This window comes from Penicillium angulare (assembly GCF_028827245.1).
Source record: "Penicillium angulare strain IBT 27051 chromosome Unknown utg000004l_segment0_segment0, whole genome shotgun sequence".
Taxonomy (NCBI): Eukaryota; Fungi; Ascomycota; class Eurotiomycetes; order Eurotiales; family Aspergillaceae; genus Penicillium; species Penicillium angulare.
This window is the reverse complement of record NW_026623163.1, coordinates 6,004,699-6,032,284: the sequence shown is the minus strand read 5'-3', so window position 1 is coordinate 6,032,284 and position 27,586 is coordinate 6,004,699. Positions and strand designations below refer to the sequence as shown.

General features: G+C 48.2%; 11 protein-coding genes across 11 annotated transcripts; 8 read left to right on the top strand and 3 right to left on the bottom strand.

Moving 5' to 3' along the window:
- Nucleotides 1-412: 412 nt before the first annotated feature.
- Nucleotides 413-1,774, top strand: N7478_006165 (uncharacterized protein; the record flags this gene model as incomplete). Its single annotated transcript, XM_056922379.1, has 1 exon — nucleotides 413-1,774. The coding sequence occupies one exon, from the start codon at nucleotides 413-415 to the stop codon at nucleotides 1,772-1,774; it is 1,362 nt and encodes a 453-aa protein (XP_056780416.1).
- A 300-nt stretch (nucleotides 1,775-2,074) lies between these two features.
- N7478_006164 (uncharacterized protein) lies at nucleotides 2,075-6,269 on the top strand (the record flags this gene model as incomplete). The annotated part of the gene is made up of 6 exons (XM_056922378.1): nucleotides 2,075-2,322; nucleotides 2,388-2,952; nucleotides 3,731-3,773; nucleotides 3,829-4,025; nucleotides 4,127-4,971; nucleotides 5,027-6,269. 6 exons carry the CDS (start codon nucleotides 2,075-2,077, stop codon nucleotides 6,267-6,269), a joined length of 3,141 nt encoding a protein of 1,046 aa, XP_056780415.1.
- A 2,440-nt stretch (nucleotides 6,270-8,709) lies between these two features.
- Nucleotides 8,710-9,330, top strand: N7478_006163 (uncharacterized protein; the record flags this gene model as incomplete). The annotated part of the gene is made up of 1 exon (XM_056922377.1): nucleotides 8,710-9,330. The coding sequence occupies one exon, from the start codon at nucleotides 8,710-8,712 to the stop codon at nucleotides 9,328-9,330; it is 621 nt and encodes a 206-aa protein (XP_056780414.1).
- A 3,150-nt stretch (nucleotides 9,331-12,480) lies between these two features.
- N7478_006162 (uncharacterized protein) lies at nucleotides 12,481-13,359 on the top strand (the record flags this gene model as incomplete). Its single annotated transcript, XM_056922376.1, has 1 exon — nucleotides 12,481-13,359. The coding sequence occupies one exon, from the start codon at nucleotides 12,481-12,483 to the stop codon at nucleotides 13,357-13,359; it is 879 nt and encodes a 292-aa protein (XP_056780413.1).
- Nucleotides 13,360-15,005: 1,646 nt separating this feature from the next.
- N7478_006161 (uncharacterized protein) lies at nucleotides 15,006-15,746 on the top strand (the record flags this gene model as incomplete). The annotated part of the gene is made up of 2 exons (XM_056922375.1): nucleotides 15,006-15,036; nucleotides 15,085-15,746. The coding sequence occupies 2 exons, from the start codon at nucleotides 15,006-15,008 to the stop codon at nucleotides 15,744-15,746; spliced, it is 693 nt and encodes a 230-aa protein (XP_056780412.1).
- Nucleotides 15,747-17,174: 1,428 nt separating this feature from the next.
- Nucleotides 17,175-17,506, bottom strand: N7478_006160 (uncharacterized protein; the record flags this gene model as incomplete). Its single annotated transcript, XM_056922374.1, has 2 exons — nucleotides 17,175-17,419; nucleotides 17,455-17,506. The coding sequence occupies 2 exons, from the start codon at nucleotides 17,504-17,506 to the stop codon at nucleotides 17,175-17,177; spliced, it is 297 nt and encodes a 98-aa protein (XP_056780411.1).
- A 188-nt stretch (nucleotides 17,507-17,694) lies between these two features.
- N7478_006159 (uncharacterized protein) lies at nucleotides 17,695-18,609 on the top strand (the record flags this gene model as incomplete). The annotated part of the gene is made up of 1 exon (XM_056922373.1): nucleotides 17,695-18,609. The coding sequence occupies one exon, from the start codon at nucleotides 17,695-17,697 to the stop codon at nucleotides 18,607-18,609; it is 915 nt and encodes a 304-aa protein (XP_056780410.1).
- Nucleotides 18,610-19,711: 1,102 nt separating this feature from the next.
- Nucleotides 19,712-20,945, top strand: N7478_006158 (uncharacterized protein; the record flags this gene model as incomplete). Its single annotated transcript, XM_056922372.1, has 3 exons — nucleotides 19,712-20,035; nucleotides 20,056-20,305; nucleotides 20,407-20,945. 3 exons carry the CDS (start codon nucleotides 19,712-19,714, stop codon nucleotides 20,943-20,945), a joined length of 1,113 nt encoding a protein of 370 aa, XP_056780409.1.
- Nucleotides 20,946-21,959: 1,014 nt separating this feature from the next.
- N7478_006157 (uncharacterized protein) lies at nucleotides 21,960-23,690 on the bottom strand (the record flags this gene model as incomplete). The annotated part of the gene is made up of 1 exon (XM_056922371.1): nucleotides 21,960-23,690. The coding sequence occupies one exon, from the start codon at nucleotides 23,688-23,690 to the stop codon at nucleotides 21,960-21,962; it is 1,731 nt and encodes a 576-aa protein (XP_056780408.1).
- A 554-nt stretch (nucleotides 23,691-24,244) lies between these two features.
- N7478_006156 (uncharacterized protein) lies at nucleotides 24,245-25,066 on the bottom strand (the record flags this gene model as incomplete). Its single annotated transcript, XM_056922370.1, has 1 exon — nucleotides 24,245-25,066. One exon carries the CDS (start codon nucleotides 25,064-25,066, stop codon nucleotides 24,245-24,247), a length of 822 nt encoding a protein of 273 aa, XP_056780407.1.
- Nucleotides 25,067-26,702: 1,636 nt separating this feature from the next.
- Nucleotides 26,703-27,548, top strand: med8 (RNA polymerase II mediator complex subunit MED8; the record flags this gene model as incomplete). Its single annotated transcript, XM_056922369.1, has 2 exons — nucleotides 26,703-26,827; nucleotides 26,891-27,548. 2 exons carry the CDS (start codon nucleotides 26,703-26,705, stop codon nucleotides 27,546-27,548), a joined length of 783 nt encoding a protein of 260 aa, XP_056780406.1.
- Between the last annotated feature and the right edge of the window lie 38 nt (nucleotides 27,549-27,586).

Genomic DNA, 27,586 nt, shown 5'->3' with positions numbered 1-27,586 from the left:
AGCTTGGGGGCAGAACAGTGAGCAAGCCCCAGAGCACTGACGGAAATCGAAAAAGGGAACAGTAGTACCGCAGGAAATGTGTAGATAAGCGGTACAAATGATAGGTAAATGAACGAAACTCGATGGACTGTGGTTGATGGGGTACGAATGGAAGCTGGGAGCAGACAACGGAAGCTTTGCAGGCGCGAGACCCGTCAACGTCAACGGAGCTGACTGTACGGGTCACGTGCGCTGGGCATCAGCTGGCCGCAACAAGGTCCGATGCTCGTATGCATACCGTACTAAAGCAGGTGATCTTCATGGCTAGTGTATAAATACGCTGGTCTTTCTCGAGGAACCTCCAAAGTAAACCATTTTTCCGAAGGCCCATCCAAATAACCAGCTTCGAGCATAGCTTGTTCTTCCCGTCAACATGTCCACCTTGCTCCCGCTTCGCGATAAACGGCTGCCGGCTGTACCTGCAGCAGCTTCCACATACCACCACAGTCCTCTTTTGTACATTGAACGACAGTCCAAACACATCCAGCGCTCCCTCCAGACACTGATTGATGCACAAAGCGAAGGTCTACTTTCTGGACTCGCTCAACCCCCGTCAGATGATATTTCAGTCTCAAGCTCCACCCCAACCTCCTCCAGAGCTAGCCGCTCAAGATCACCTTCTACAACGCCCGTGAGGCAACCCCGACCGAAGAGAATTAGCCTTCAAGCTGCGCGGCAAGGGATATTCCAGTCGATATATGACCTACTGAAGCTACGGGAAGAAGAGCGAGAGGTATTGTCATCTCAGTCAAATGAGAGAGACAACGCCCTCCATGAGGTACAAGGTTTTACTTCTAGGAGGAGCGGTCTTGAAGATGCTATATCTTTTATCAATAATGACCGAGGGAACCAACGCGCTCAGCAGCTTAAAGATGAAGCGCATGGCCTCGAGACTGACATTCATGAGCTGGAGACCAAGCTGTATGAGATGAAAGCCAAGCATCGGCACCTTGTCAGCGAAATCACAAATATTGAGAACTCGGTCGATGCTAAACTATCCTCGTATACTGAATCTTTGACCCTTCTCCAATCAGATATCCGAAACTACCTCCGTGATCCCCCAGTGCAACCCCTCTCAAAACGAGCAAACGAATCTTCGTTATACTCCTTGAATCCCAAGCGACGCACCCTTGAGATGGCGCAAGACTTTTGGCAACAAGAGCAAGAAGATCTGCACAACAGACAGCAAGAAGTAGATGCGGAGATTTTGGCGCTGGAAGAAGGAGGCGGAGTCTGGAAGCAGGCCATGGCGGACGTTTCTGGTTTTGAGAACCGACTCAGGGGTTACATGCGCCGTTATATGCAGCTTAGTGTACAAGAAACAGACGGTGCTCCAATTGGAGGCGGCAAGGATGACATAGCAGCTAGTGTCTCCCAAGATCTAGAACAAACCATACAACAACTTGGTTCTCACTTGGAGCTTGCTGAGGAGAAAGATTGGAAGCTCCTTGTTTGTTGCGTTGCGGCAGAGCTGGAAGCCCTTCAAGAAGCAAAGGGAATGCTTCTACCAGCCTTTGGTTTGCCCGTGTCGAACGAGCTGTCAACCTCATCGGCACCCCAATCAGGCCTAGAGGAAACGACGGACAAGCAAGTCGAGGATCACGCGGATGCATTGCAAAATGATGATGTCGAACCGCCGGCAGATCTATTAAAAGACAGTGATGAACACCAGCCAGATACAGCATCGAGGTCCGAAGATGATGAGCCCGATCCAGCATGGCTCCTTGAGGCTTGACATAGTAGTATAGTGACAAGTATGAGCATATAGCATAATTAGATTTGATTTCTACCATTGATTCTACCATCTTTCTAAAACAATGAACTTTCTACTAGTATCTCCATGTTCATTGGTCATCTAATCCAAGATTGAGAGAAAGATGCAATTTCGGTGTGGCTGATACGCGTAAATTTCCAGCCCAAGGGTAAATGTTCGGGCGGATCTTAATACTAAACAAACATTTTTCTTCATTCAAACTCCAAACAATATCATCGATTATGGCTTGAAAGGGCAGTGTATAAAGCGACCTAGCCCGCAATGTATCTTTCTCGACCGAATTTTTCCTTTTTGATTCCCTCAATCCATGATGGCTCCCAGCTTGAATGCCGGATCTATCTGCCCCGCCAACTCGAAAATATAGAAACGGCGCCCGCTGGACCGATCCAAGGTGCTATCTTTGCTCACCCCTACGCCTCACTAGGTGGTTGCTACGACGATCCAGTAGTCGGCTTCATTGGTGGCGAGCTTCAAAATGCAGGTTATATAGTGGGAACGTTCAATTTCCGGTAAAAAGCACACCATTCTCCCTTCCGTGGAGATGCCAGTGACCGACGCTAACAAGTAATCTCAGCGGAGCTGGAGATTCCGAAGGGCGCACCAGCTGGACCGCCAAACCAGAACTGGGTGACTACATCTCATTCTACGGGTTCATGCTGCACTACCTGCAGGGGTTGCAGAATAGCCAGGGATCCACTGGCCGCGAAGGGAATCGGGGAGACATCGAGCTTATCATCGGCGGATACTCGTACGGATCCATGATTGCTTCGCATGTCCCAACCATTGATGTCATGATTGACATATTCCGACCCGGCGCTACTGTATCTCCGGGTACGCCCATTGACAAGATTAGCAGGGAGGCAAGAAAAATCGCAGCTGTGTCGATACCAGGTTCTGTGGAGAGCGGAATAGCGGCCCCGCGTCCAGATGATGAAAGTGTACTCCGCACTTCAATCTTGATCTCTTATCTACTGGTGTCACCACTCTTGCCACCTGTGAGCTCTTTCCTCACGGTATTCACTTCGCTTGTAGTGGATGTGGGGGGTCGGTCAGCTCAGGCCCGACCGGCTCGTCCAGCCGACCAGCTGAGTGGGCACCGGACACTGGCTTTGTTTGGAGATGAGGACACCTTTACCTCCGTACGTAAATTGCGACGGTGGTCAGCTGAGTTGGGCAGTATGTTTCATAGTCAATTTCGGGGCTATGAAGTTAAGGACGCAGGCCATTTTTGGCGAGAAGATGGGGTGGAGAGAGAGGCGACACAAGTACTACGGGAATGGCTTCAGGGTCGAATGTAAATGATAATTGTTATGTATTTGATCTATGTGACATTGATAGAATCAGATAACTCCTATACTTTTGATTAATCTATGATCGCCGTAGACGCTCACCCACACAGTCTTGTAAGCAGAGTTGGTGGCGTTCATGCCGGGATCATCTCACATGCATGTGCATGTGAATCTGAACCTCTGCCAAGGATAATTTGACATTGTTCAGATGATATACTCAAGTGTTGAGGTGCATAGTAAGTAGGTGGGGTTGAATCATATTAAATAGTATGTAGGCTCAAATGTTATCTATGTTGTTTTACTAGAAGGCTTTTTGTATTTGAATTCCGGGCTTCCTACACTAAAAAAAGATAATCTATTGTTCACCGTCTCTTTCACACTTTCACCCATTGCAACCTAATCGCCCTCCGAATCTACCCAATCTCCCTAAGAAACGTGGGGGAACTCCACCGGACCGGGGGTTGACGAAGTCATCGGGCGGATTACCATTGGCCCTCGTGACGCTGTTACAGACCGCCCTTGTTCTTCCTTCAACCTTTCTTATTCCTTTCATACATAAAACTTCCTCATTTACGTTATTATTCCCCGAGGATATTTCATAGCTTACACCCTCGGCTTCGTGTCGCAGACCCCCGGATGGCGCGTTCCCGATGCACAACCCTGCGATGTCGGTATTGGGCGACTCCGCAATAGTTCATTCGAAATGCCACTCCAGACATGACGCAGATGCCAAATCCTTGCCACCACATCGATCACTACGGAAGGCTATCTCTATCCCAGCAGTTTCCTCGGTTGTAAAGGGCTCATGGAATTGGGCCGGCGACACCCTAGGCTATTATCGCGATGGACTATCGGCCGAGCAGCGGAAACAACAAGCGGAGATTGAGGATCGGAAACAAGTGATCTACTTGAAAATTCAAAATGTAAGATTGATCTCCTTGTTTCCCAGCTACACGGTCTTGGTACCTGGAACGGACGGTCGCATCTGCAGGGATACCATGCTAAATTTCCACTTCGACTGCAGGCGGTGTCGTACGAGGAGTGGTGTATCTGCGCCAACGAACTTGACGTGCTGGAAAACAATAACGCTTGGAAGCAGACCTTCGAATGTACCGAATATCACCCTCAATTGGTACAGGAACGATTGCGACAACTGGAGGAGGCTCGTATCAGCTGCGATGTGAGCCGCATGCTATTTCTGGTCCGCACAGCACTCAGTCGGGACCTGGGGAAGATGAGCAACTCGTCCCTTTATCGCCACTCTCATATTGGAACTAAAAACTTGATCGATCGGTATATCACCACTGCATTGGACACCATCAATACCTTGGTCGATTTATCCGTGCATAATCGTTGCGATGGCTTGGAACTGAAGTACATACTGGACCAACTTCTGGCATCTCGACAAGCTTTTGGGCGCAGTGCACTACTTTTTTCAGGAGGTGCAACGTTTGGAATGAATCATATTGGCGTGCTGAAAGCATTGTACGAGACCAAACTTATTCCTCGTATCATCTCAGGTGCCTCTGCGGGTAGTATTGTCTGCGCAGTCTTTTGTACTCGCAATGATGAAGAACTGCCAGCACTCCTTGACACATATGCCCATGGTGATTTTGCTGTTTTCAATGAAACTGGACGAGAAGAGAATATCTTTCAAAAGACCGCTCGGTTCCTGAAGTTTGGCTCTTTTCTCGACATTTCTCATTTGGCGAATACCATGCGAGCATGGCTAGGAGACATCACGTTTCAGGAGGCATACAACCGCACACGAAGGATTTTGAATATTTGTGTATCGAGTGCGGGGATGTATGAACTCCCTCGGCTGTTGAACTATATTTCTGCGCCGAATGTGATGATTTGGTCAGCCGTGTAAGTATCACACTCCCTCTGTATGGGGATTATTTGTCTAACAATGCATTTTCAGAGCGGTGTCGTGCTCAGTCCCGTTGGTTTTTAGGCCTTATAATCTGATGGCCAAGGATCCTTTGACAGGACAAGCAGTTCCATGGAACGATTTTCACAAGCAATACATTGATGGCTCGGTCGACGGCGATCTTCCAATGACAAGGTTGTCGGAGATGTTCAACGTGAATCATTTCATTGTATCGCAGGTCAACCCTCATGTCGTACCATTTTTGCCCAAGGGAGATGGTCCAACCAAGGAACCCGACGGTTCATCATTTGTCCCTCGGTGGATGAACACAATGACCCACTTGGCAAAAGACGAAGTACTGCACCGGGTTAATGTCCTCTCAGAGCTTGGGTTCTTTCCAACTTCTATGACCAAGTTCGCCTCCATTGTAAACCAGAAGTATAGTGGAGATATCAACATATACCCCGAATTGATTTCATCCAATTTTCCTCGGATATTGGAGAACCCGACAACGGAGTTTATGCTTCAGGCTTGCATAAGTGGCGAGCGGGCAACATGGCCTAAGTTGAGCCGAATCCGGAACCACTGTGCAATTGAGCTTGCTCTTGACCGAGCCATTCAGCAGATGCGGGCCCGCGTGGCTTTTAGCCCGGGCCAAGTGGATTTGCGTATACAACACTCTATTCAACCCTCAAGCGACTCGATGGATAGCAGCGCTGGCCGTGACCGTATGGAAAACCACCGGAGGGGCTCTTATAGTCATGAGCTAGAGAGAAGACGACCAAGAGGTGGATCGCAAGGGAACTCTACACAAGAGTTAAGAAAGGCACGCAGCACTGTGTCGCTTGATAATACACATCTATCGCTACCTGATGATTATATTTCTGAATTATCACCTCCAAAAGCCCACAATCGTCGGTCATCGATAACCTTTGCTGGTGGGATCTTTGAAGTTGGTTCCAGTAGCGACGAGGACGACGACAACGACGATCCCGAGTTTGCTCTGTCTGACCACTCCGGGCGCAGGATATCCCGAGATTCTTGGGATGTATCGTCCCCAAAGAGAAATTCGAGTCAGGGAACGCGTAGTCCTGTCCAGACTCGGCGATCATCTTTCTCCGGTAGGACGCTTCAGGCAGCTCCAGGTCGACGAGGTTCTTCAGAAAAGACCTTGGCGCCGTCGGCTAGAGAGGTTTCCATGGCCCTCTCTCCTTCATCCCGCCATTTACTGAACATGACGCCAACAGTTCAGCCAACATCCCCCAAACCTTCAACGCGGAAATCGCGCAACTAATTTAGAATCTTCGCAACCTCAAATCCGCTCCGTTCCGAACGGTCGTCGGATAGTCCAACCAGAGACTCCGTAGTCTGCACTTGTGCACCTTGATTTTGCCGGTCTATACGCCAAAATTCAAGATCGATGGGTCCTCCGTCCTCTCGGGCCACTCGGGCCACTCGGACTACAAGGATTCGCACCTACATATCTCTTCACCCATTTTTTCGCCGCCGAGACTCTCATACTACCAGCTCGCTGTTCTTTGGCTTCTTCTTTTGTCTAGACCGGCTTGGCAAATCATATTTTCGGGGTTATTCTTCTATTGGGAAAGACTGGAACTGGACTCAATATTATTGGGTCTCGATATTTTGTACAGTTCAACTATCTAAAGTATGACAGACATGACATTCTCGCGAATACAAATCACGATACTCTTGGCTTCCTTTCTTCATACATCTCCAGGCTTTTCAATGATAATTTCGTTTCGCTTAGATCGGCACCACTACTTAAGTAAACAATACGAGCAATCCCGCTCTTGGCGCCCGGTGCCCTAAGCACTAAGCTTGTTTCTGCTATATGTAAATGCCGAAATCTGGGAACCCGGTTTGACCATCATAATCAAGAAACTGGAGGCTAGTAACTTATGGCATTGTGCTTAGGCAACGGTGGCCAACGAACGGGTCAGAAATGGAGTACCGTAGTCTAGAAAAGGGAATAATCGGCAGTTATTGGGAGTAAATTAATCTGAAGCAAGCTTCTGGGGAATATAAAATGGCCACTCTGGGTCTTTCCACTGGGTCCTCCGTTAACTGAAGTCATGAAGCCCCACTGTTGAAGCTAAAAACACCTTGAGAGGTTTAGGCTGCAAGGACCCGCCGCCCTAACCGGGAGGGATTTAAGGGGCTGACGACGACCCAAGACAATATGGAAGGGATTGACTTGGATCTTCTCACCTTCCCAAATTCCAAAAATCTGGGGGCTTGAAGGCCAACTCACCATGAAACACTGGTGTTTCTTTTATTCGCGCATTTTCTAAGTGTGGGTGTGAGTTGGCAGCAGGGTCAATGGTCCCCTTTTTTGAGCCCTGCAGATCGAATCACACCATCGCTTGACATGCTTCCAGAACCCCAATGATGCCTTCGATCTCGGAAACGTTCCCTCGAGTGCTCTCCCCTGAGGCACTCTGCGTTCTTACCAAACGGAACATGCCGCGGGGCACGCTTTAATTAATTAAATACTGAGCGACGAAACTGTTGCCGAGAGCGAGTTCCATGAGTTCCATATTGCGCCGATCTACCCATACCCATTGGTAGACGCCTTATCAATCAGTGGAAACGTTGATCTTTTTCCTGACCAAGACAACAACAAATGTCCACTTTGCCGTGGATGAACCGCTCGACCCACGAAAATGTGGAATATTGCTTTTCATGATACAGTTCTTGTGTCATGCCCATTACCTTGGTGGCAAAACAGGATGCAATTCATTCAATCGCGTCAGAATTGAGGAAATATGAACTCATTCTAGCGCAAGATTCGCAGCCTCGATCCTCAAACCGCCGTTGAACCTTATGTACCCAGCGCGTTTTTGGTCTTTGCATAAAAACCGGCCTCTAATATGTGGCAGCCACGTGAAAAGACCCCAGAAACAAGATGTTTCGTCTTGTATCAATAATTAAGCTCGTCGGCGCTATTACCCTGATTCGGGCCCGTGTCCATGTGCATGAATGTTATGGATCCTGATCAAGTAGGTGGCCCTGTCTATCGTTCTACAGAATGGAGAATTATGATACGGTCAGACCACCTCGGCAATGGTTCACTATACACGGAACATGATCAACGCTCTCATCTAGCTTGTTACTACCAGTTAAGCCTGTTCGAGCATTCTAAGCGAAGTCTTGACTCGATCCTTCGTACCTCATACCCGTTCCGTGTATAATGATCCCACTTTTTCATTCATTGCTACCATTGAAGGCTGTTGTAGCGTTGTCCGGCCAGCAGCTATCACGCTATACACCTGCCACAAATGGTCCCCAGCCTTAGACTGGATATGCCGGGGTCCACTTCATTCGTTTGGTCCTGGTACCTGGCGCCCTGAAGACCCACACATCCTTCGGACTTGAGAGATCGACAGCGCACCTTCTTCCCAATCGACGCATCTAGCAACCCAGCCGTGAAATTGCCTACTGTACATACTCCGTATTGAGGAGTCCGTCCCAGCGGCAAAATTTTGAGATCATTGCCCGATCACGGAGTCTTTTGTACAATCATTATCATTCTCCACTGGCACGGGGCCCAGCTGGTGGAACCTTGAAAATCACCTATTGCTACTATAAAGAAGACCTTGTATCCGCTGTTTTTACAAAGTCTCCATCAGTTGCACAATTCGATCGATTGTAGTACCTGATCCATCTCTTGCCTTTCATTTATATCCCAATCTAATCAACCAAAACCCTTCATCATGAAGTACTCTATCGCTGCTATGGGCTTGGTGGGCTGTGCCCTCGCCCTCCCTGCACCTCAGCCTACCGGCACTCCTTCTGGTCCTCCCCCACCTCCTTTCCCCGGACCCTCTGGCTCCCTCCAGCCTGGTGGTCCTCCCGTGCCCACCGGTGGCTTCGAAAAGCATCAGGTTGGCCCTGCTCCCTCTGGTCCTCCTCCATCTGGTGCCACTCCCTCTGGCCCTGCTCCTACTGGCCCTCCTCCACCTTTCCCATCCGGCGGTCTTGAACAGCGCCAGTTCGACCCATCTGGCTTCCCATCATTCAGCCTGCCTTTCCCCATCCCAACTGGCGGACTCGGTGGCTTCGGCGAGAAGCGCCAGTTTGATCCCTCCGGATTCCCATCCGTCAGTGTTCCATTCCCCGTCCCCACTGGTCCTCCCGGTGGTCTCGAGGAGCGCCAGTTCGACCCATCTGGCTTCCCATCATTCAGCCTGCCTTTCCCTGTGCCCACCGGTGGCCTCGGTGGCTTTGAGAAGCGTCAGTCCGGTGCTCCTGCGCCATCTGGCCCTCCTCCCACTCCTTCGGGCCCTGCTCCCACTGGTGCGCCGACTGGCCCACCTCCTCCTCCCCAGTTCTAAGAAGTTACGGGGACATACTGTTACCCACGCACATCAAAGGGTAGCACCTACTAAGCCAATATGGTGAAAATGTCTATATACGACATCATGTACAGTCTTTTGGGGGTTGATTCGCGATGCTGGATTTGAATGGCATCCAGTATGAGATATCGTTGCTGGTTTTATAGATCCATTTAAAAAATGGTTTCGATGTTTGAACGTTTGGTTTATATGCTTTCACGATAAATACCATAGCCCGTCGGCTGGTGTTTACTTTTCTTTTACTTTGTCTCATTTGCGACTTATATAGTAAATACATCAACTGCCCTTGTATGAAGCCTTTCAAGACTGAGCGCCACAATAGTGCTCGACATCGTCTTTCTTACCGAAAAAAAAAGATGCTCTTTAATCCTGACAGTGCTGAGGGTATCCACATTCTATTTTAAGATATAGCCCTACCCCTTCAAGTTATCAGGTCATAGGTGACAGTTTGCTATGTAGGTCTCCACTACCTCAAGGTGAAAAGGAGTATCTCCTCCTAGCTCGCATTGAAGCTCTTCCATATCAACTGACCTGGGCCAGTAAATATTCACGTTGAAGTTTGAAACCTGCTGTACTATCATTAGGGGCCGTTGATATCGGGGTCTGAGGAGGACCAGCGCTTTCCTCTAGTCAAAGATATTTTGAGATCTTGAAGACTCTCAATTTTTTGAAAGGACTTCACATGCCCCTTCCCAATGCCACAGAACCTCTGTGGGCCACCTCGAACTATTATGTTTGTTGTGAAATGCTCGATAGATTGCCTCGGTATCGAGGTGTAAAGAAGAGATGGAATTCAAACGATGTGGCACCATTACCATTTCCATAGCCATGATCGTTTTTGTCGATCTGATATTTAAGGTACTCCCTCTGTAGAGCAAGTGGCTTGATTCAGAATACCTATATAGCTGTCAGAATGAAAGTAGTAGCATGATGTAACAAGAAAGTGGCTGACATTTTCCTACAAGATTGTAGGAGTCCAAGAAACCCCCTTGAATGAGCATTAGAGCAATCTCGGGGTTTTATCGATCGACCAGCGCGGTCAGTAGGTTCCCAGCAGTGGTGCTTCCATCCCGGTGGAGTAGAATCCGATTCATCACACGGGAAGCTACACAGTCGGTAGGCCGTTATAGCTACGTGAAGATCAGCTCCATCAGAAGGCACAATAACCAGTCGATATATCATGTCACGCAGCTCCCGGGGTAATCGGAAAAATGGGCATTGCAATTGGTTAAATGTCCTCTGGCGCTGTAAGCCCTTAGCTTGCCACCACGGGGATGACGCAGGTAATGGTAGTGTCAATGCTCGCTTGCGTCCACGGCGTAGAGGTCGGACAGGCTTCTTCTCCTTATGTTTTCCATACTTCTCGTAAGAACGATCAAAAGCAATGAAAATGCCGGCCACAAAGTAATAGACTATGAGACCGGCTATCTTAGTCTGGCAGTGGAAATCCCGACGTCATTTTGTAAAGAGTGCTTCAATGATCTAGTCTTCGCCGATTTACATTGATATTGGATGCAAAAACAAAACAAAGCAAAGAGCTGAAAGCAAGGTGTTTTTTTTTTCGTCTTCAGGGCCCCGGGGGCCAAGGCCAACTCCGGGGCGGAACTGAATGGTCAAAAGTCTGGGCGTTGGAGGCAACACGATGATCTATCTTTCGTGATCCCCGCTTTTCAATGATGAGGCTCAACCGGAATTCCCGCTCATCCTTGTCACAAGGACCGTGCGACGTTAAAGCAAAGAGGAAGAAGGGAAAAATCAGGCTGAGCTGATACATTTCAAAAGTCGAGGGTTTTGAACTCGTCTCGGATATAGGTCTTCCAGAGGTCTGGTTGATCGGCTAAGGCCCCTAGATCACCTGGGCAGTTTGCTTGATACAATCAATTTCAGATCTAATTTATACGCAACTGATGATGCAATATTATATAGAGAAACTGTTCTGGGTACATGTGATAAGTTCTAGTGAAAATGGTACTGCAAATATTGTTCTGGTCGCCGACCGTATAAGTGGCTTGGAGTATTATCGGTGATGATGATTTACCCCGAATTTAAATGCATATACCCTTATCGTTGATATTCTTAGGAAGGATTTCTTTGTTCTAGACTGAATTCTTGATTATCGCATTGTTGATGTAGTTGACCTAATCAAAATCAAGCGAGTAAACAATAGATGGCCCAGTTAGTCCAAATTGTCTTATGTGAAACGACCAGGCTCATTCGCTAATTCTAAAAATAACACAATAAGAAAATAAAATAAATCCAGGTAATTATCTTAATTGCATGCTGCAAGAAGAAATCACAAAAGCAAGGTGACGAGCTAATTAGCTTCTATTTTAAGAGCCAAATCCTTGCTAATTGTACTAATTAAGGCAATCACCGGGCCACCCCTGTCAAGCGCAGAGCTATCCCCACCCTTATGCATCACCACTCCGGCGGCAATGCATGACCCTCATTGGCCTGCTTCGAGTCCAGCTGCTCCGTTGCAGCTCCTGAATGCTTCCCATTATGCAGCTCGGGAAGATCCAGAGGTGTAGTGGGCGGGCTGGCCTATCCAGCGAACAAGCTTAATATCTGGACGCCTCCCGCTGCTCGAAGCTTGGACAGTCCGTGGTTGTTTCAATTATCATCTGAGCAAGATTTTTTTGGATTGCTTTTGTCTTTTTTGCTCTCTGCCTTGTTTGTCTTGTCTTTGGTTCTTGGTTTCTTTGGTTCTGGCACCTATTGGCCCGAAACCCCTCCGCAACCACTACAGACCCTTGTCTATAGCAGTCCAGACGGTGTCCAATCAGGTTCCCTACTCCTGATTGTGTTGGCTGCGTACCCTGCATACACACGGTTTCCTTTATTATTGAAGGAGGCGGGCTCATTCGCCAAGACCCTTTCAGCAAGGCTTGCTGATCCCTCCTCGTCAGCTTGGACGTGGCAATTTACTTGAAGAAGTTGCTCTGCTCGTTATCCTTAACCCCTCCTCAAGAAGTCTTTTGCTTGGTTTCTCTGGGTTATCTTCTTCTCCCCCCTTCTGATACTTTATCATTCGAATGTTATCTCTAGCTCTATTCAAGAGCTCCGATATAATCCTATGGTCCGGTCTTGATCTGTCTTCTACCGAAAACTATAACGAAAACCGAAACCATGGCCGGCATAATTAATAAACCTCTCGCCTTATTTCGCAGGCCTGAGTCACCCAGACCCCTCCATACTAGATGGGGTGACGTGGACATCTCCGTTCCTACAGATGGTTCGTGGAACCAATACGACAACCCTCACCATACTGTACAAGAAAAGCAGAGATATGGTCCAGGGTTCGTCCCAGATTTTCATCCATCCGATTACAATCAGACCCATTCCCACCAAAAGAATAATAAGAGAGACGACCCTGAAGTGAAAGAGAATAGAACGAACAACCCAAGAAACTCAACTACTCTTTCCCGATCTAGCTCTCTCTCCCTAGGCTCTCTGCGTTCCAATCGTCTCTCAGTGCGACTAGCATCGCGCCCAAAGCACTTACGAGGCGAGACAAAGAACGAACAAGAATCCCACGAACCCGAATCTCAGCGACATGATTTCGCATATAAACCAATCCAGCAAGATTACACCGCTGAGGCATCCGAGAATACCAGAGTCAAAAGCCCTCCATTTAAATACATCCCTACAAACGGAAGATACCTCGAGGATCTTCGCGGTCCAAGTCCCGGTCCTCGCAGTCAATCTGCTATGTCTCATCGCAGCGCATCCAGCGCTTCTACTCGACGAGACTCATATACTGATTCTATTTACGAAAATGATCGTACTTTCGCTCGACGTGGCTCCCACCAAGATGATGACCGTCAAAGCCTCCGATCAAACTCAGGTGAATATCAGATGCGGGATGCCCTGAGCTCTCGGCATAGATATGGACTACCTCCTCGCCGACGGACTTCACCATTTGTCCCGGCTGATCGCAAACGCGCTTCGTTGTTGAAGCCCATGACTTTAGCAATGGTTCCTGATCCTGATGAACTTTACGAGTGATGAATGATTTCTTATATTTCGGAAATACTCTTTGTTTTTCGCTTGCCTGTTTAATTTTCTTTTCTTTCATAGTCATTGCGGGGAGTTAGGTTTTGTGGCATCTTTTGGCGTTTTTTGGTGGCGTCGGTTGGTCTCTAGGCCCTAGGTATCTACGAAGAATGAAAGTATTTGGCCTCATGAACTTGAGTTAAATTCTTAGAATATTGTCTCGGATAGAATAGCTGCATGGTAAATGGTACACCGTAGAAGCCCAAAGTAAAACACCGAGTAAAACCTTTGACTGAAACCATTGTCTTGCTCTATGTGGGGTATGCTTTGCCAGATGTCTCCACTTAACGAGAACGAAGAGCCGACAGTGACCCTCAGACACTAGACATTGAAATTGCAGGACGAATACAGAGACAAAGTAACATCTTCTGTATGCCAAGGCTCATTCATTAGGCTTTCTTTCTTTCTTATCTTTTTTAACTAATTATTATTCTTCTTTTTCTTCTTTTTTCCGGGGAGAGCTGAGCGATGCGCCGAACCTTTGCACAGGGCAGGACGTGGTACTTGAACGCGCCTATGCACAAACCGTGCCCCTCTTTGAGCCTGAAATCCCTACCAAGAGGGACCCTTGAAATCTAGAGGGATGATTAGGCGTATCACCATCATGTCCACAAAGCTGTTGTCCAAGTCAACCTTGCGTGCGACTCGCCCACACTAACATAATCCACCCAAATGATCACACATCTCAAGCGACTAGCCTCACCAGAGAAGACAACATGCAGATCACAAGCGGTGATCACTATATATCAGACTTGTTGGTTTTGGTGGCTATCATGGAACTTTTGATTTGCTGTACAGTGAAGCGCTTAGAATAGACCAGTTGAATCAATCTCGGAGTGTTGGTTCCCCGCCATGCATGCAGGCGAGCCCAGCTGGGACACCTGCACCCATGACTCGGGCGCTTTGGCTTTGGAAAGCTGGAGGAGGGACTAGTGATGGGGGGTCTAGCAATTGACCAACATCGAGCTAATATGAACTAAGTGGTTCTGGGCTTGGCTAGCGCGGTGTGTTGGCCAACTGGATCTGGCTCAGTTCCCGGCTAATTATGGGCCTTTGATGTGCTATTTTGGAAGTTTTACTCTTTGCTACTATCTTTATACTATCGTGACTGGCGTCTCAAAATAGTTCTACCCTTTCTTTTCCTGAAACAGGGTCCCCTGTGTCAGAGAAGCTTTCCACGCGCGCAGGCCCCTAGAATTATATATCAATGGCCACTCCAAAGTTATATCTGCTATATCTTAGTTGTTAATTTTTTTCATACATTGCGACCGGCTGTTTTTTTGTTTTGTCTTTGTGTTTTTTGTTTTGTTTCGAAGGGAGATATAATCCATTGCAAGGTTAATACTTGTAAGGTATCGGACTTTGAGGCTCGATTTGTCCTAGACCGACATTTCAAGTGTGATCTACCTGACCTTGGGTGGTTTCTGTCCCTTGGAGCGACCGGTGACTCTGCATTGTGACAGCCACTAGTGTTCTTTTTGAACCAGGGTCCCTAATTATTGTTGTGATTTCCATCACATCCTCAACCGAGGTACCGTTAGTACCGGCAATTATCATTGGTGTGTAGGGAATCAAGTGTTGGTTTAATCCTTGCAAGTATGTTCTCCCAATGGCATCAACCCGATCGAGGTGATAATGCATCATGCATATGCTAACCTGAATCTGAGCGCCCCACAGTGACTGGCGGATTCCTGAATCGATTCTCTCGCAAAGAGCGAGCAAAGCGAAAACAACAACAATCCGAACAACAAGCACATCTTCAAGTTCCACCTGCCTATAAAGCAGATCTCTACGGTGGCCCCGGCATCACCACCGGGCCCCGCTCCGCACATCCCCGACCACTATCATCCTTTGCTCCGGACTTAAGTCGACAGGCCCACCATGCCTATCAATACCCGCAGCAGCTCCCCCGAGCTTCGTGCGACCAGCCCCCACTACCAACGTACGATCCATCAAAGTACCAACCTATTCGACCGACGTCGATCCCCAGTTCGGATTTATTGTACGCCAATCCATACGCGAGCGGCCAGTCTTCTCACCTGAGCGCTGCTCATTATCATAATGTGCGTTCCTCGATTTATCATCCCGCGCCGCCGCCGGTGAACCAATACTCCGCACCAAGACTACCACCATATGATTCGGTGGCGTCTGCAAGACGTCAATCTGCCATGCCCATTTCGTCCCGTCCAGCTGCTTCTGCTCATCAGCGACTAAGAGCTGAGGCTAGAGAAAGAAGTCACTCTGAACCTATGCCTGCAGGTCCCGGTGAAAGTCAGGGCACACGAGGCCCACGTCGCCAAAAGCCTGTTCTTTCGCGATTGATTACGAACTTCGGTTAAACTGCTAATTGTGGGGGCTGTAATGCCTTTAACCTCTTTTGTTTCATTTTCGATTTTCTTTTTCTCCGCATTCGGCATTTGCTTTTTCTTATTTGTCACCAAAATGTGTCTTTGTTGTGAAAACAGCCATTTGGAACATGATTTATGACTATCATGAAAGAGCGAAGGTGTTTTGGCGTATTTCGTATACTTGATCTATATTGCATTACTCACTCAATGTCCAATTTAGCGGGGGAAGTTATACGGAGTACTTATTTCATAAATGAATGACATTGTGTTTAAATTAATTAAAAAATGGATTCCTTCTACTGTAAGACTAGAGACCTCAAGTGGATTTCGCACTTCCTTTCCGAACTAAGCTCCACTCGACTTTGTACTTCCACGCATTATTTGTCAGTGCACATAGTGATCGACATCCAAACAGGCGCCTATGGTCTGTGCCACTCGTCGATCTTGCACCGATTTCCCTTCCCGTTACTTTTTCCCCTCTTTGTCTCGCAGCAGTCTCCATTCTGGACACAACCCTCCCAATCACCCGACGACGGTGATAGTGCGAGATCTGTTATGTCTCCCCTCAGCCCCTCCTCCCCGGCGCCTAATAAGCTCCGGTGGTATGAGACAACGGGCCGATCAACCTTGTTGCATTCTGAACCAAGATTTTTATCCCTCAGATACTGGGTGGGGGATAACGGGTGTGGAGGCTATACTTGAAAGACCAACGGAATAAGGAGAAATCCGTACATGTAACTCAATGAAAAGCCCTCATGACTTGTTCCATGGACAAAGCCGGGTGCGCTTTTACGACTTTGACTGTGCAAAACTCCACTCGTGGATTCAGAAAATCCACTCTATTGCAGGGATTCGAGTGCGCCATGGTGAAACGGGGTGTTTTTGTCAACCTCGACCGAGGGGGACCCCACCCCCTCTTCTAATCCCTGTTGATTTCGGTCTCTTTCCTCCTACCAAAGACTCTTCTGATGAAGTGAGAATGGGTCAGGTGGGACCTTCTTCCCAAATGCTTATCAGGCGCTCTTTGTTCCAGACAGACCCTGGACTGTCGGTGGAAGACTAACGGCCAATCTACAATTAGATACATTCCAAGGTTCGGCCGTAGGCTGATCTCTGTTCCTTCTTCTGGATAGTTGAGGTAGTGCACAGGCGCAGATCCCAGAACAAGCGCAATGCCAAGATGACGGCGGACGACGACGTGCATCCATACTACGTGCTACTCCTTCTTTCTGCCAACCGCAACTTGAGTATTTGCTAGGATCTTTATTCAAATCACCCAAGTGGAACTCATTTCGGCGCGCCTCGTCCACTTGTTTTTTTACCCCTCTTGACTAAATCTATGCGCCAATACTGCAACCATCGAGGGTATTCCACCTTGCTACAGCCCGCTAGGCTCCTTTGCCTGGACGACTGTTGCGCCTAGAGTTCGTTCATTCGGATTGAGGCGCTGTTGTACTTGGTACTACTGCAGTCTGCATATTCATTGACCCAAGTGGCGCCCCCAGTGCCACCGCCAGAGGGGTCGACCCATTGCATTGGGTTCCAACCCGGGTTTTCTCGACGCTGGCTGGTTGAATGTGAACGTTGTTTTTGTTTCCCGGCACCAGCCTTGCGGCCCAGAAGATCTTCCCTTCTCTCGGAAAAGCCAACAGAACATGCGGAGGCTTGTTAATCTTTCGTCAGGGACTTGTTGATATACCTTTAACATATACGGGCTCGTCGTCTGTTTTGATACCCTTTTTCCTCTTCATCGTGCCCAACCTTCCGTCTGTTGCCTTTTCAGACGAATGCGACGGGACCCTGTGGGGGGTACTTTGAGCAGTCCTGAAATGCGCCTTGCTTTGGGGAGTGATCTGTTCTCCCACTAAAAAAAACAAGACAATATAGCCCCCTTCTTTACTTCAGTCCCAGCGTCTGTTCACGGGTTTGAGTCCTCCACATGGTTAGATTTTCTGAAGCCATGGCGAGTCTCATGAGAAAGTTCAAGAGGAAACACGTTCTTTCTACGGACATGCATAACCGCTGGGGCGATCCTGCGATAAGTTACCCTACCGAGGGGTCATGGAACCAGTGGAATCAGTCCTCCGGTTTCGCGGCCAATGCTTCTATAGAGCCTCCTCGTCATGCCGAGCCAAATGAGTCAAGACGTTATGCACCACCGGCCTCTGTCGCACCACAGCACCATAAGGACTGGGATGACTTAGGTTCCCAACACATTTACACACCACCTGAAACAACACATGATAAAAATTTTCCCAGAGGCTATTTCGATGAAAATATTCGACATCGTACCGAGAAAGCACCAAAGACTCAGATGCATGGTCTGGGAATTGAAAAACCTCGACACGAAACTCGAAACAACAGCATCGATAGCGAGATGGACATGCACTCTGACTACCAATGCGACGAGGACTCTTGCGACGAAGAAGATGAAGAACGCGATACTCTAGGTGACTCTCGTGGCTTGATGTATCGTGGCTACACAACTGGAGATATTCCACGTCATGTGGGACGCGAAGAATGCGGCTCTTACTTAGATCGCCCAGCCCCGTCGCCTTCATTATCGGTTACTTCTCGTATGCGCCGGACCAGTACACAAAGTTCAACAACGCAAGCCTCTTCCGTTTCGGGGACTGGCTCCAGGCGTACGAGCTATACTGCTGCATCCTCTGTCTCGGCACCTTCGCTTCCGCCAGATACGCCTCGTTTCCCATCCAATACTATGAATACCATGTCTTCTGCGCACTCTTCTGCAAACGCAGAGAAGCGACCTGTCTATCGTCCAAAGCCCCGGGAACCTGAGCGATCCACTCGACAACAGATGGTGCCATCCTACGATGAGCTTTATGGATAGGCTTCTTTCCGAAAATTTCTTCTGATACTACATTTACTTCTTTATTATTTCATAGAGAGAATGTTGATCTTTTATTATGAACGGTGGCAGTCTGTTTTCTTTTTTCTGGCGTATCTCCTCTTCTATGGGAGTTGGGGGCCATCAACTCCCCCCATTAATGTGATTTTATCCTTCCTTTACACCTGGCATTCAAATCTTCATTAATGACCGTATTACCATTATGAATCACACATCATATTTTCTTACTTATTTCATCATTGATTTATGATCGTAATTTAAACATTGAGTGATTGACCTGCTTAATACGCTAATCCTGACTGGGGTACTCCGTATACAGGTCGGGTCTCCACTCTCCACAACTGACACTAGCTACGATGTTGGCGGTTACCAAATCCCATTTTCCTTGTTTCTTCTTGGTTGGGGCCGATAAATCCAGCTCCATGCTAGTCAAAGTTGAAAAATGGAGAGGGGAAAAAAGAAAGAGGCAAGTTTGAAGAGGGGGTCACAGCAGCAACCGGGTCCGTGCAAGTAGATGCAGGATATGCAGCTCGCGTCACAGTCACAGCCGCCACTAACCAATCACCCCTCCACTTCCATCACACTTGTCACGCCCGGATGAGGTCCACTTCAACAAGGATTACTGGTCGATCTGACTTTCTCCACCAACCGTTGGCTTGCACTCAATCCTGAGAGTGGTTCTCCCCAGCCTCTCTGCGATGAGCTCTAAGCGCCCGGTGGTCATTCCCCGAGGGATGTGCTTGATTCGACAGGCACATCCTTCGTCCCAGGCACTAAGTAAATTCACACTGCATTAGGTGGGAATCATTCTGTCGCCAATTTTTGGCCGACTGGGTCTCCCCACTCAGCTATCACATACCCCCCGGTCGACCCCGGCGCGAAAGCTTTCGGACACTGAAAAAAGAAGCTTTTTCCTCTCAACACTTCTCTGCTTTTGACTTGCGTTTTCTACGAACTGTACTCCGTATTCTTTCCATGCAATAGTGATCGCCATTTTATTTGGCGCTTGGCCTCTTTTCTTTTCTTTTCCGGTCGTCTCTGACAGCATAGCAGCTTCTACGAATTGCTGTGCTTCTTATTTACCATGCTTGGACTCCGGGAGTCCAAGATGCGAGCAATGGCTCTGGTCGCAGTCTTGCTGAGCAGCTTATTCCCTGCTGTGCTTGGGTTGAGAGTTGCATCAGGCTCACCATGTGAATCTCGCTGTAATAAATGGGGCTCGTCCGATAATACGACATCGAGCGAAATCTCATGTGTGGACGGGGCATTCAACACCACATCCAAGGGGAAGGATTTCCAGGACTGTATTACATGCGGATTGGAAAGTACCTATGAGGATTCAACGTCCGGGGCAACCGATGTAAACTGGGCTCTTTGTATGTTGATCTACGGTGAAGCTGCGCAAGCTGTTTATGCAGCGACTAACAGAGCGAGATAGTTAATCTGCGATACGCCCTTTCGAGCTGCATCTTTGAGTACCCCGATCATGTCTCCAATGTTTCTACGCCTTGTCCGGTTGCCTGTGGAACTGTCCAACCCGCCATACAACTTGACATCGAGGATCCTACCGTGGACAACATCGGCACATGGTGCGATTCCTCATCCTTCGCAGACAATGTTATCAACACCTGCGAGTTCTGTTACAACCTCACAAGTAACCAAATCTACCTGGCAAACTGTAAGTACTCTCTTTACCAAGAAATCAAGAAACACAGAAGAAAAGAAAAGGAAAAAAGACAAAGAAAAAGAAAAAGCGCAAATCTAACCTTTCCGAATCAGTTATGGAATCCATCCGGTACAACTGCCACTTTCCTACAACCACCGGCGATGAGTTCGCCGTCTCCCCCTCAAGAATCTTCACCGAATCCCTCCTCCCCTCCAGCATGTCCCTTTCCACACCAAGCTCAGGAGGCTCCCACGTAAACCTAGGCTTGGTAATTGCCGTCCCAGTCCTAGCCTTCATAATCATCTGTCTTGGTATCGGAACATGCTGCTTCTTCTACATCCGCTACCGCAGAAGAAAGAGTCGCCAAAGCCGCTTCCAAAGCCAAGCGGAGTATCCCAACGTTCCACCTGAGGGGTTCGGCGACCAAACAATGTACTCTGATTACCAGGCCTTTGCCCAGAGCCATGCCGCTGGGTATGGTCAGCAGGCGTTCAATGAGCAGTATGGCCAAGCACATGAGATGTATGGAATCAATACTGGTAAACAGGGGTTCCAGGCGCAGAATTCTGAGATGACTGTGCCAGAACCTCATGCCGGTGCTGATCACTATGGCATTCATGCCATTGGGACAGACCAGAAGCACCCTATGTAAACTGCTCTTGTGCTAGACTTGCTTGTACCACATGGTTTGGTGGTTTAACAGTGAACATCGCTGCGGATTGCAGTGAGTAAAATAGCTCGTTGATATCCACGACTCGTGGGTATTTGTTTGTGTCGATTTGAACATGGTGATAAATAATGACTGATTCCGTTGGGGCTATCATCGACCCTTCATTCGTGGCGTTCTGGATTTGATTTTGACTTGATTTTGTGCACTGGATATATCCCCAACGTCTTTCTTCATGGATGAATGAGTAGCTGGACTGAATACATTCCTTCAATAGCTGATTTAAATGAAAAGAATTATATCAGATAAATATTTCATGCGTGAAGTAGATTCAACTTCCGTAGAGATTCAGAGTTGAGAATCAGTCGAGTAAAAGAAGCATCATAATGACCATCTAACCAGCAAGATGGAAGATGGAAGATGGAAGATGGAAGACGCAAATTATGGGACGATGACGCTGAGGCGTGCGGAAACCTGAATAGCCATACTGTGACCTGAGCAGACATGCATGCTATTTATCTATAACCCCATATCCTCAAGCTCAAACCTATATCGCCTGGAGGTACGTAGTACTACCCTGCATCAAAGCATGCATCGACACCGCAAGTCCAAAAATAAAAATAAATTAACTTTTCTTCACGCCGATTCCGTGCGATCAGCTCTCTCAACCGTCATGGCTTGCTATCATAGTTCAGAGACCCGCCTGTTCTCTCGAGAATTGGTCGGATCCCCTCCGCTTTGTGTTTCAGTACGCACCGCCAAGGGTTCAAACTCTCAGTATGCTGCTCCTGGCTGGGGAAGCTATTTTTAGAGACGGGAAGATAAGTGTCTAGCGGGCTATCTTCTTAGCGATGGATGGATGTAATTCGTATTTTGCCGACGGTGAGTAGGTAGAATATGATTCAGTTAAGGCTCTGTTTAGCTAGCTTTTTTGTGGCACATTTCCAGTAAAATTTCTTCAGAATGCCAACTATAAAAAATCTAAAGCAGTATATTCTCCTACTGCGTTCTAGCCCTTGTAGCACGAGGGCCAGATGAGCCCGATGGCGCTCCATGCGCCTTTAGAAATTGCACAATGCGAGTGTGCTTATTCGCTTTCGCTCGAGAGAAGGCCTCTTGGCCTCCAAATCCAGTAACCTTGGCGCCCCTCACAACCAACTGATGAACTATATCTTCATGCCCTGCCCATGCGGCCCGAGTAAGCGCATTCATACCATATCCATCAATCGCTTCGACGTCAGCACCGTATTCAAGAAGACATTTAACAACTTCCAAAAAGCCATTTCCCGCTGCACGAACCAGTGCCTCTCTAGCTTCAGACTTGTCTAGATTGAATCGAACACCCGCTACTGCTGCCGCCGCCATAAGCTCTCCCAAATACTTCTTCACATTTACCACGTCGCCCGTGGAGGCTGCTCTAACAAGGTCCCCTCCGAAGGAATCGACAAATGGCTTAGTTGCATATCCACCCTCTTCTCCGTCCTGACCTGCAGAGTTCACTGGAGCCGATACCGTCCCACCGGCTAGCATGAGATTGGCTTGTTTTTCAAGAGCTTTCCTCTCATCGAAAGCTTTTTTCTCCTTCTCAAGTATCTCCTGCCTCTCCTTCCACTTTGGTTCTCTCCACCGAACCAGCCCGGCCGCTGTTAGAGCAAGCAGAACACCAACCCACGGACCCCATTGACCAATAGCGTATGGATGCTCATTGTATGGAAAACCACCGCCATAGTGAAGAAGGAATACCTCATTGAGGATGATAACAGCAAAGGCACCAGCTGTCGAGAGAACAGACCAGACTGTTAAAGTCGTCCCAGGCCCCGGGTATTCACCCGTTTCGAGCTCCAAATGTGCCTCTTTGCGGGCCTTAGCTCTTGCGCGACGGGCCTTGGATAGGTCTCCAGAGCGTGGTTTATTGGCTTTTATTGATTTTCGCAGCTCTGTTTCTGTGCTCTTACGAAAATCTGGCCAGCAGAATCCTAAGACCGCCCAGTAAATACCAACTGCACATGTAACTCCAGCCGCACCCTGCCAGACGTCAAAGTGCTCAAAGGGCAACGATGCCGGTATCGCAATCATCTCAGAGGGTCCTCTGAGGGTCTGTCTATTTGAGAAGCAGGCATATGTGCATTGAAAGCTTGGATCCGCTAACTGCGAAGGACTGATGAGTAGCTGTGGGTTTTCCCCACTTGAGAGACAGGGAGGCTCGTTCGGGAATCCGCGGTTCAGAGAGACGATGCTGCATATAGCACCGATCGCCACAAGGGTACCCCATAGTCCGAAGATCGGACTGACGACAGACTCGCGGATGCTCGGACTAAACGAGAATATGGGCATTACTGTCAAGCAGGCAACACTGACTACAGCCCATGCGCCGAGAATGTCAATGTCGAAGGTGCCGGTTTGGCTTGCTACGCAGAGAATAACTGCATGGATTGCTGCGGTGCCAGAGTATGTGAGTGCTGAGGCTAATGCTCCGGCGATTAACCAGACATGGCTGTATCCAATGATAGAGAATATTATTAGAGCGTAGTAGAGCACTCGGTTGAGAATACAGTAGTTGCCGCTGAGCTGATAGCCGCATATGACTTTATCGATGTCTTCAGTCGAGTTGTATTCGCTACCACTTACTAGCCCATCAATATCTCTCTTTTGGACAGTGTCATGCTCGGTCGCGTATGCTAGGGTGAGAAGGAGGAAGAGGAATAAAAGTAACGTGGATGATGGGACCATGTGTACTGGTATCTGTGATGAAAGGAGAGTCGCTGAACAAGGAACTTCAGAACTTCAATCACGCAGCGAGATGACCGATAATATCGAGAATCCACGTGATTCTATACGAAGTCTGCCTTGTGGCGCATGCGATTCGTCCATTTTCAATGGAGGAAATATTAGGCGCAAAAGGAAATGCTGGGGAATTTAGGCCGAGCTCGGGTGTGCGGTTGGGAACTTGCAAAAGTGGCAGTGCCCATGCACGAAGATGATAAGCTGCAATCAAACTCTGACGAGAGAACGACAAATAAACCTAGATATTCTACATAGTGTATTGTTTTTGCAGCAACAAATATTCGGCCCAGCAATGTATTGGGCGAATCTTAGTTCCATTTAGCCAGTAGGTGATGGTTTTCTCTATAGAAGATATCGCCATCTCATATACTGTCCAAGGCATCCTATTATCAGTAGAAGTGCCATGGCCATAAAATCAAGCTTGAGAGCTTCTCTCGTGATTATTGCCGTGGTATACAAGATAAGACCCGAATGGTGAAAACATTCACGGGTCGTCAGCCCTACATCTCAGATAATCCCCACAACTGCTTGAGATCGTCTTTCACTTTCAAGGACGGCCAACCAAGATGGGATTCGGCATCAGTGAGCAGCTCCAGAAGCACACCTGTCTCAATTGGATCGTGGAATAGTTCCCCGCACATAGAAATGGCGAGTCCCGCTGTTGACCGTGCTGGCATGTATTGCCTGTTAGCCAAAGCGACCCCGCATATAAGCCTGACAGATTCACGAATAGCGTCATCGTGGTTCCGGCCTTGACCCAATATCCTGATGCGTATTTTGCAAATACTAGGATCAGATGCCAGCAGAAGAATGCGAGAGAGTTCGCTATATTGGCTCGCGGCCACATGATAATCGTTACAGAATTGCAGTCTTGGAAAGGGTTTAGACGAGCTGCGTTCGTATTCACGGAAAATCGGTTCAAATGAGGGAGGGCGCAGGGACTCCCATTCATTAAGGTATTGCATTAGAGCCTGCCATTTATGTTGTGTTCGGGATTCGTTATCTCCGTAGGCAAAATCCGTGACTTTCGCTGAGAGGGCAATTGCTCTGTATGCCCACATTGGGTCGGATGTTGGGCTCAGAGACGTATCGATATTACAATGCTCGGCGATCGATCCCATAGGTTGCTGGGTTAGATTGGAGATAAATATTTCCTGTCGCAGAGTGACCAAAAAGGCGGCGTCCGCGAGTGTTGACTCGGTGATGTTTCCAGCTTTGATTCTAATCAGAAGCTGAGCAGACAGTGCATGGGAAGTAACATTTGATCCCGCTTGCGGCTCTGGAATGATCGTAAGCTTCAGGTTCAAGATCCAAGTAGTCATAGTCCAAATTTCGGACGACCAAGCATGACAAAAGCTAGGGACTGACCTGTCATTTCCTCAATCAGACGAAGAATTAATGCTGATGCGAAGACATTTTCTCCAACTGTCGTATCATAATCATTCAAAGCACTTATCAAAGAATTGAGGCAGCTCTGCTGGCATTCTTCTGCAAAAACAAGATATCGATTTGAAGGAGAACTCTGATGGCGTGCAGACACAGCAAATATTGCATATAGAAGGGTCTTGTCTGTGGCGGCAGCATTGGCAACTTGGTTTCGAAAATGATTTTGTGGGTCGCAGTAGTCAAACTAAATTCCAAGAACAGATTTCAGTCAAGCTCTAAGACATGGCATTTGGGATGTTTTTACCCAAGGGGAAAGTTCAACGAGAAAATGTCGAAATAGTGAGGCTTCAAACTCTGTCTTAAGTGGCCAAAAGGTAGAGCTTTGGCTAGTCGTAGATAGCACGGTGGAGAATGAAGGGGGCGTCTGATTTATCCCACCATTAGAACACCATTGCTTCGAAGAACCAGAATTATGTACATCCAATTTGAGCAGCCTGTTGCTGGGTTTACTCACCTGGGTGTTAGTTTGGAATGGTGTAGGGTGACGGGTGTCACTCAGTATATTCATCGATGAGTTATCTGACGAGCTTGGTATTGGATCATGCTGCTCTGACTGTATTTCTAACAATCCATTGAGTAAAAATGAGCTCTCTCGCGGCCAGACACCTTGTGTTGAGCCTTCGGGGAGATTAGACCCTGTAGGTGCTTCAGATCGTTCAACGACTGAGGCATCTTCCAAAGTAGCATTTTCCACCCCCGTAGCCTCCGTAGAAGATGATTGATCAATTTCAGTCGTCGACAATCTTCGCGATCGCGTCGTCACACCTCTTTCAGCAGACGAATAATGCACGGCGCGAAAGACATCACCTTTGCCACCGCCGCATTTTGTCTTTGCTTTCTTACAATTATTGCAAGGGATGTGGGCTGCTCGGCGCTGGCCTATAATTGCGTCAATTCAAGTCCAACTGGTTCAAACACACATTAACTCACAGCGGATATGACGCCTTCTACAACGTTCGCTATACATTGGGTGGTAAGTCGTATGCTTCGGGAACGGATCACGGGCAGATAACGCACCAAGCCTCGTACCATCCTAGACGGGGTTTTTCCGAGCTCAGGCTGAACTTATGCTGTCCGTTTTTGTTCATGGGATCGCTTCTAAAGCCAGGGTGGTATATTTCCGTGATTTCTTGGTCATTTGCGTTCGTTGGTCATATCAAGTAGGCTTGGGGGAGGTCAAGAGTGGAATGCGAAAAGGTGAATGACGGCACCTGTGATCAGCCCCACGCGGCCCATGAAAATAGTTGCTGATAGCCAAGGTACGAGCATTCAGCCTTATTTATCATCAAGGTTGTTTTCAAAATAATATAACAAAACAAGTAAAGCCTTAATCAATTCTTCGGCTTAGGAGTTCATAGTATTCGTGGTATACGGGCATCCTGATCCATTGAAAGATCGGCCCGTGCAGTTCCCCACCAAAGCTTCCGGGGTTCAATCTCATACCGAACTCTCTACATCTTCACCCTCTCGCATCACATTATACCCTCGCGCGATACCCAAGTCACATACACAATGGCAACCCTCACACAAGAGCAAATAAAAGTACTAGAACAGTCTCGCCAAAGACTCGTCCAGTTAACCCGCTCTCTCTCCTCCCTAATCACAAGTCTCAACCAAGGCGACCCTCTCCCGCAATGGTACGAACAAAGCCTCCGCCACATTCAACACATGAACTGACGACTCATTTTGATTTTTACTAGGTCCTCTCTCCAATCTCAAGCAAGCATCATCTCCAACAACCTTATCAGCGTCTCTGAACATCTCTCCGAACACGGCGACCTCCTCTCCTCATTAGTCGCCTACCCTGGTGCAGAGTATCCAGGTCGCACACAAGCAAACACACTAGAACAACTCTTGCGCACGAAACTCGATCCTCGGGTAGAGGACTGGGTCGCGCGCGGTCGTGTAGCCGGCACCGAGGCTTCGAATCTGGCGGGTGGTTCTGCGATCCCGGCGCCGGGCGCTATCGCTGCGACTGCGGCGGCGGAGCAGAAAAAGCCACTCAGTGAGGCGCAGTTAAGGGAACTATGGGAGTGGGCGCCTATTGAAGCAAATGAGGAAGCGAGGCGGAGGAATTGGGGAGGGAACTTCACGCTAGAGGAGCGGGAGACTGGGATTCAGAATGTTGTGACGGGGTTGAAGAAGCAATTGGAGGACGATGAGGAGGAGTCGGATGAAGAAGATGAAGAGGACGAGGAGACGGGCGAGGATGAAATGGATGTTGTTGGGGTACATAGGAAGTCTGGGGGTGGAGCTGGCTTTGAGTTTGATATTGTGGCTCATCATTCGCATACTGCGAAGCCTGTGTTGCCGCTTGGAGAGACCTTGAGCTACATGACTACTGGCATGCAGAGCTAACAGACTCCGTACTATACTGTTCGTCATTTCATTTTGCA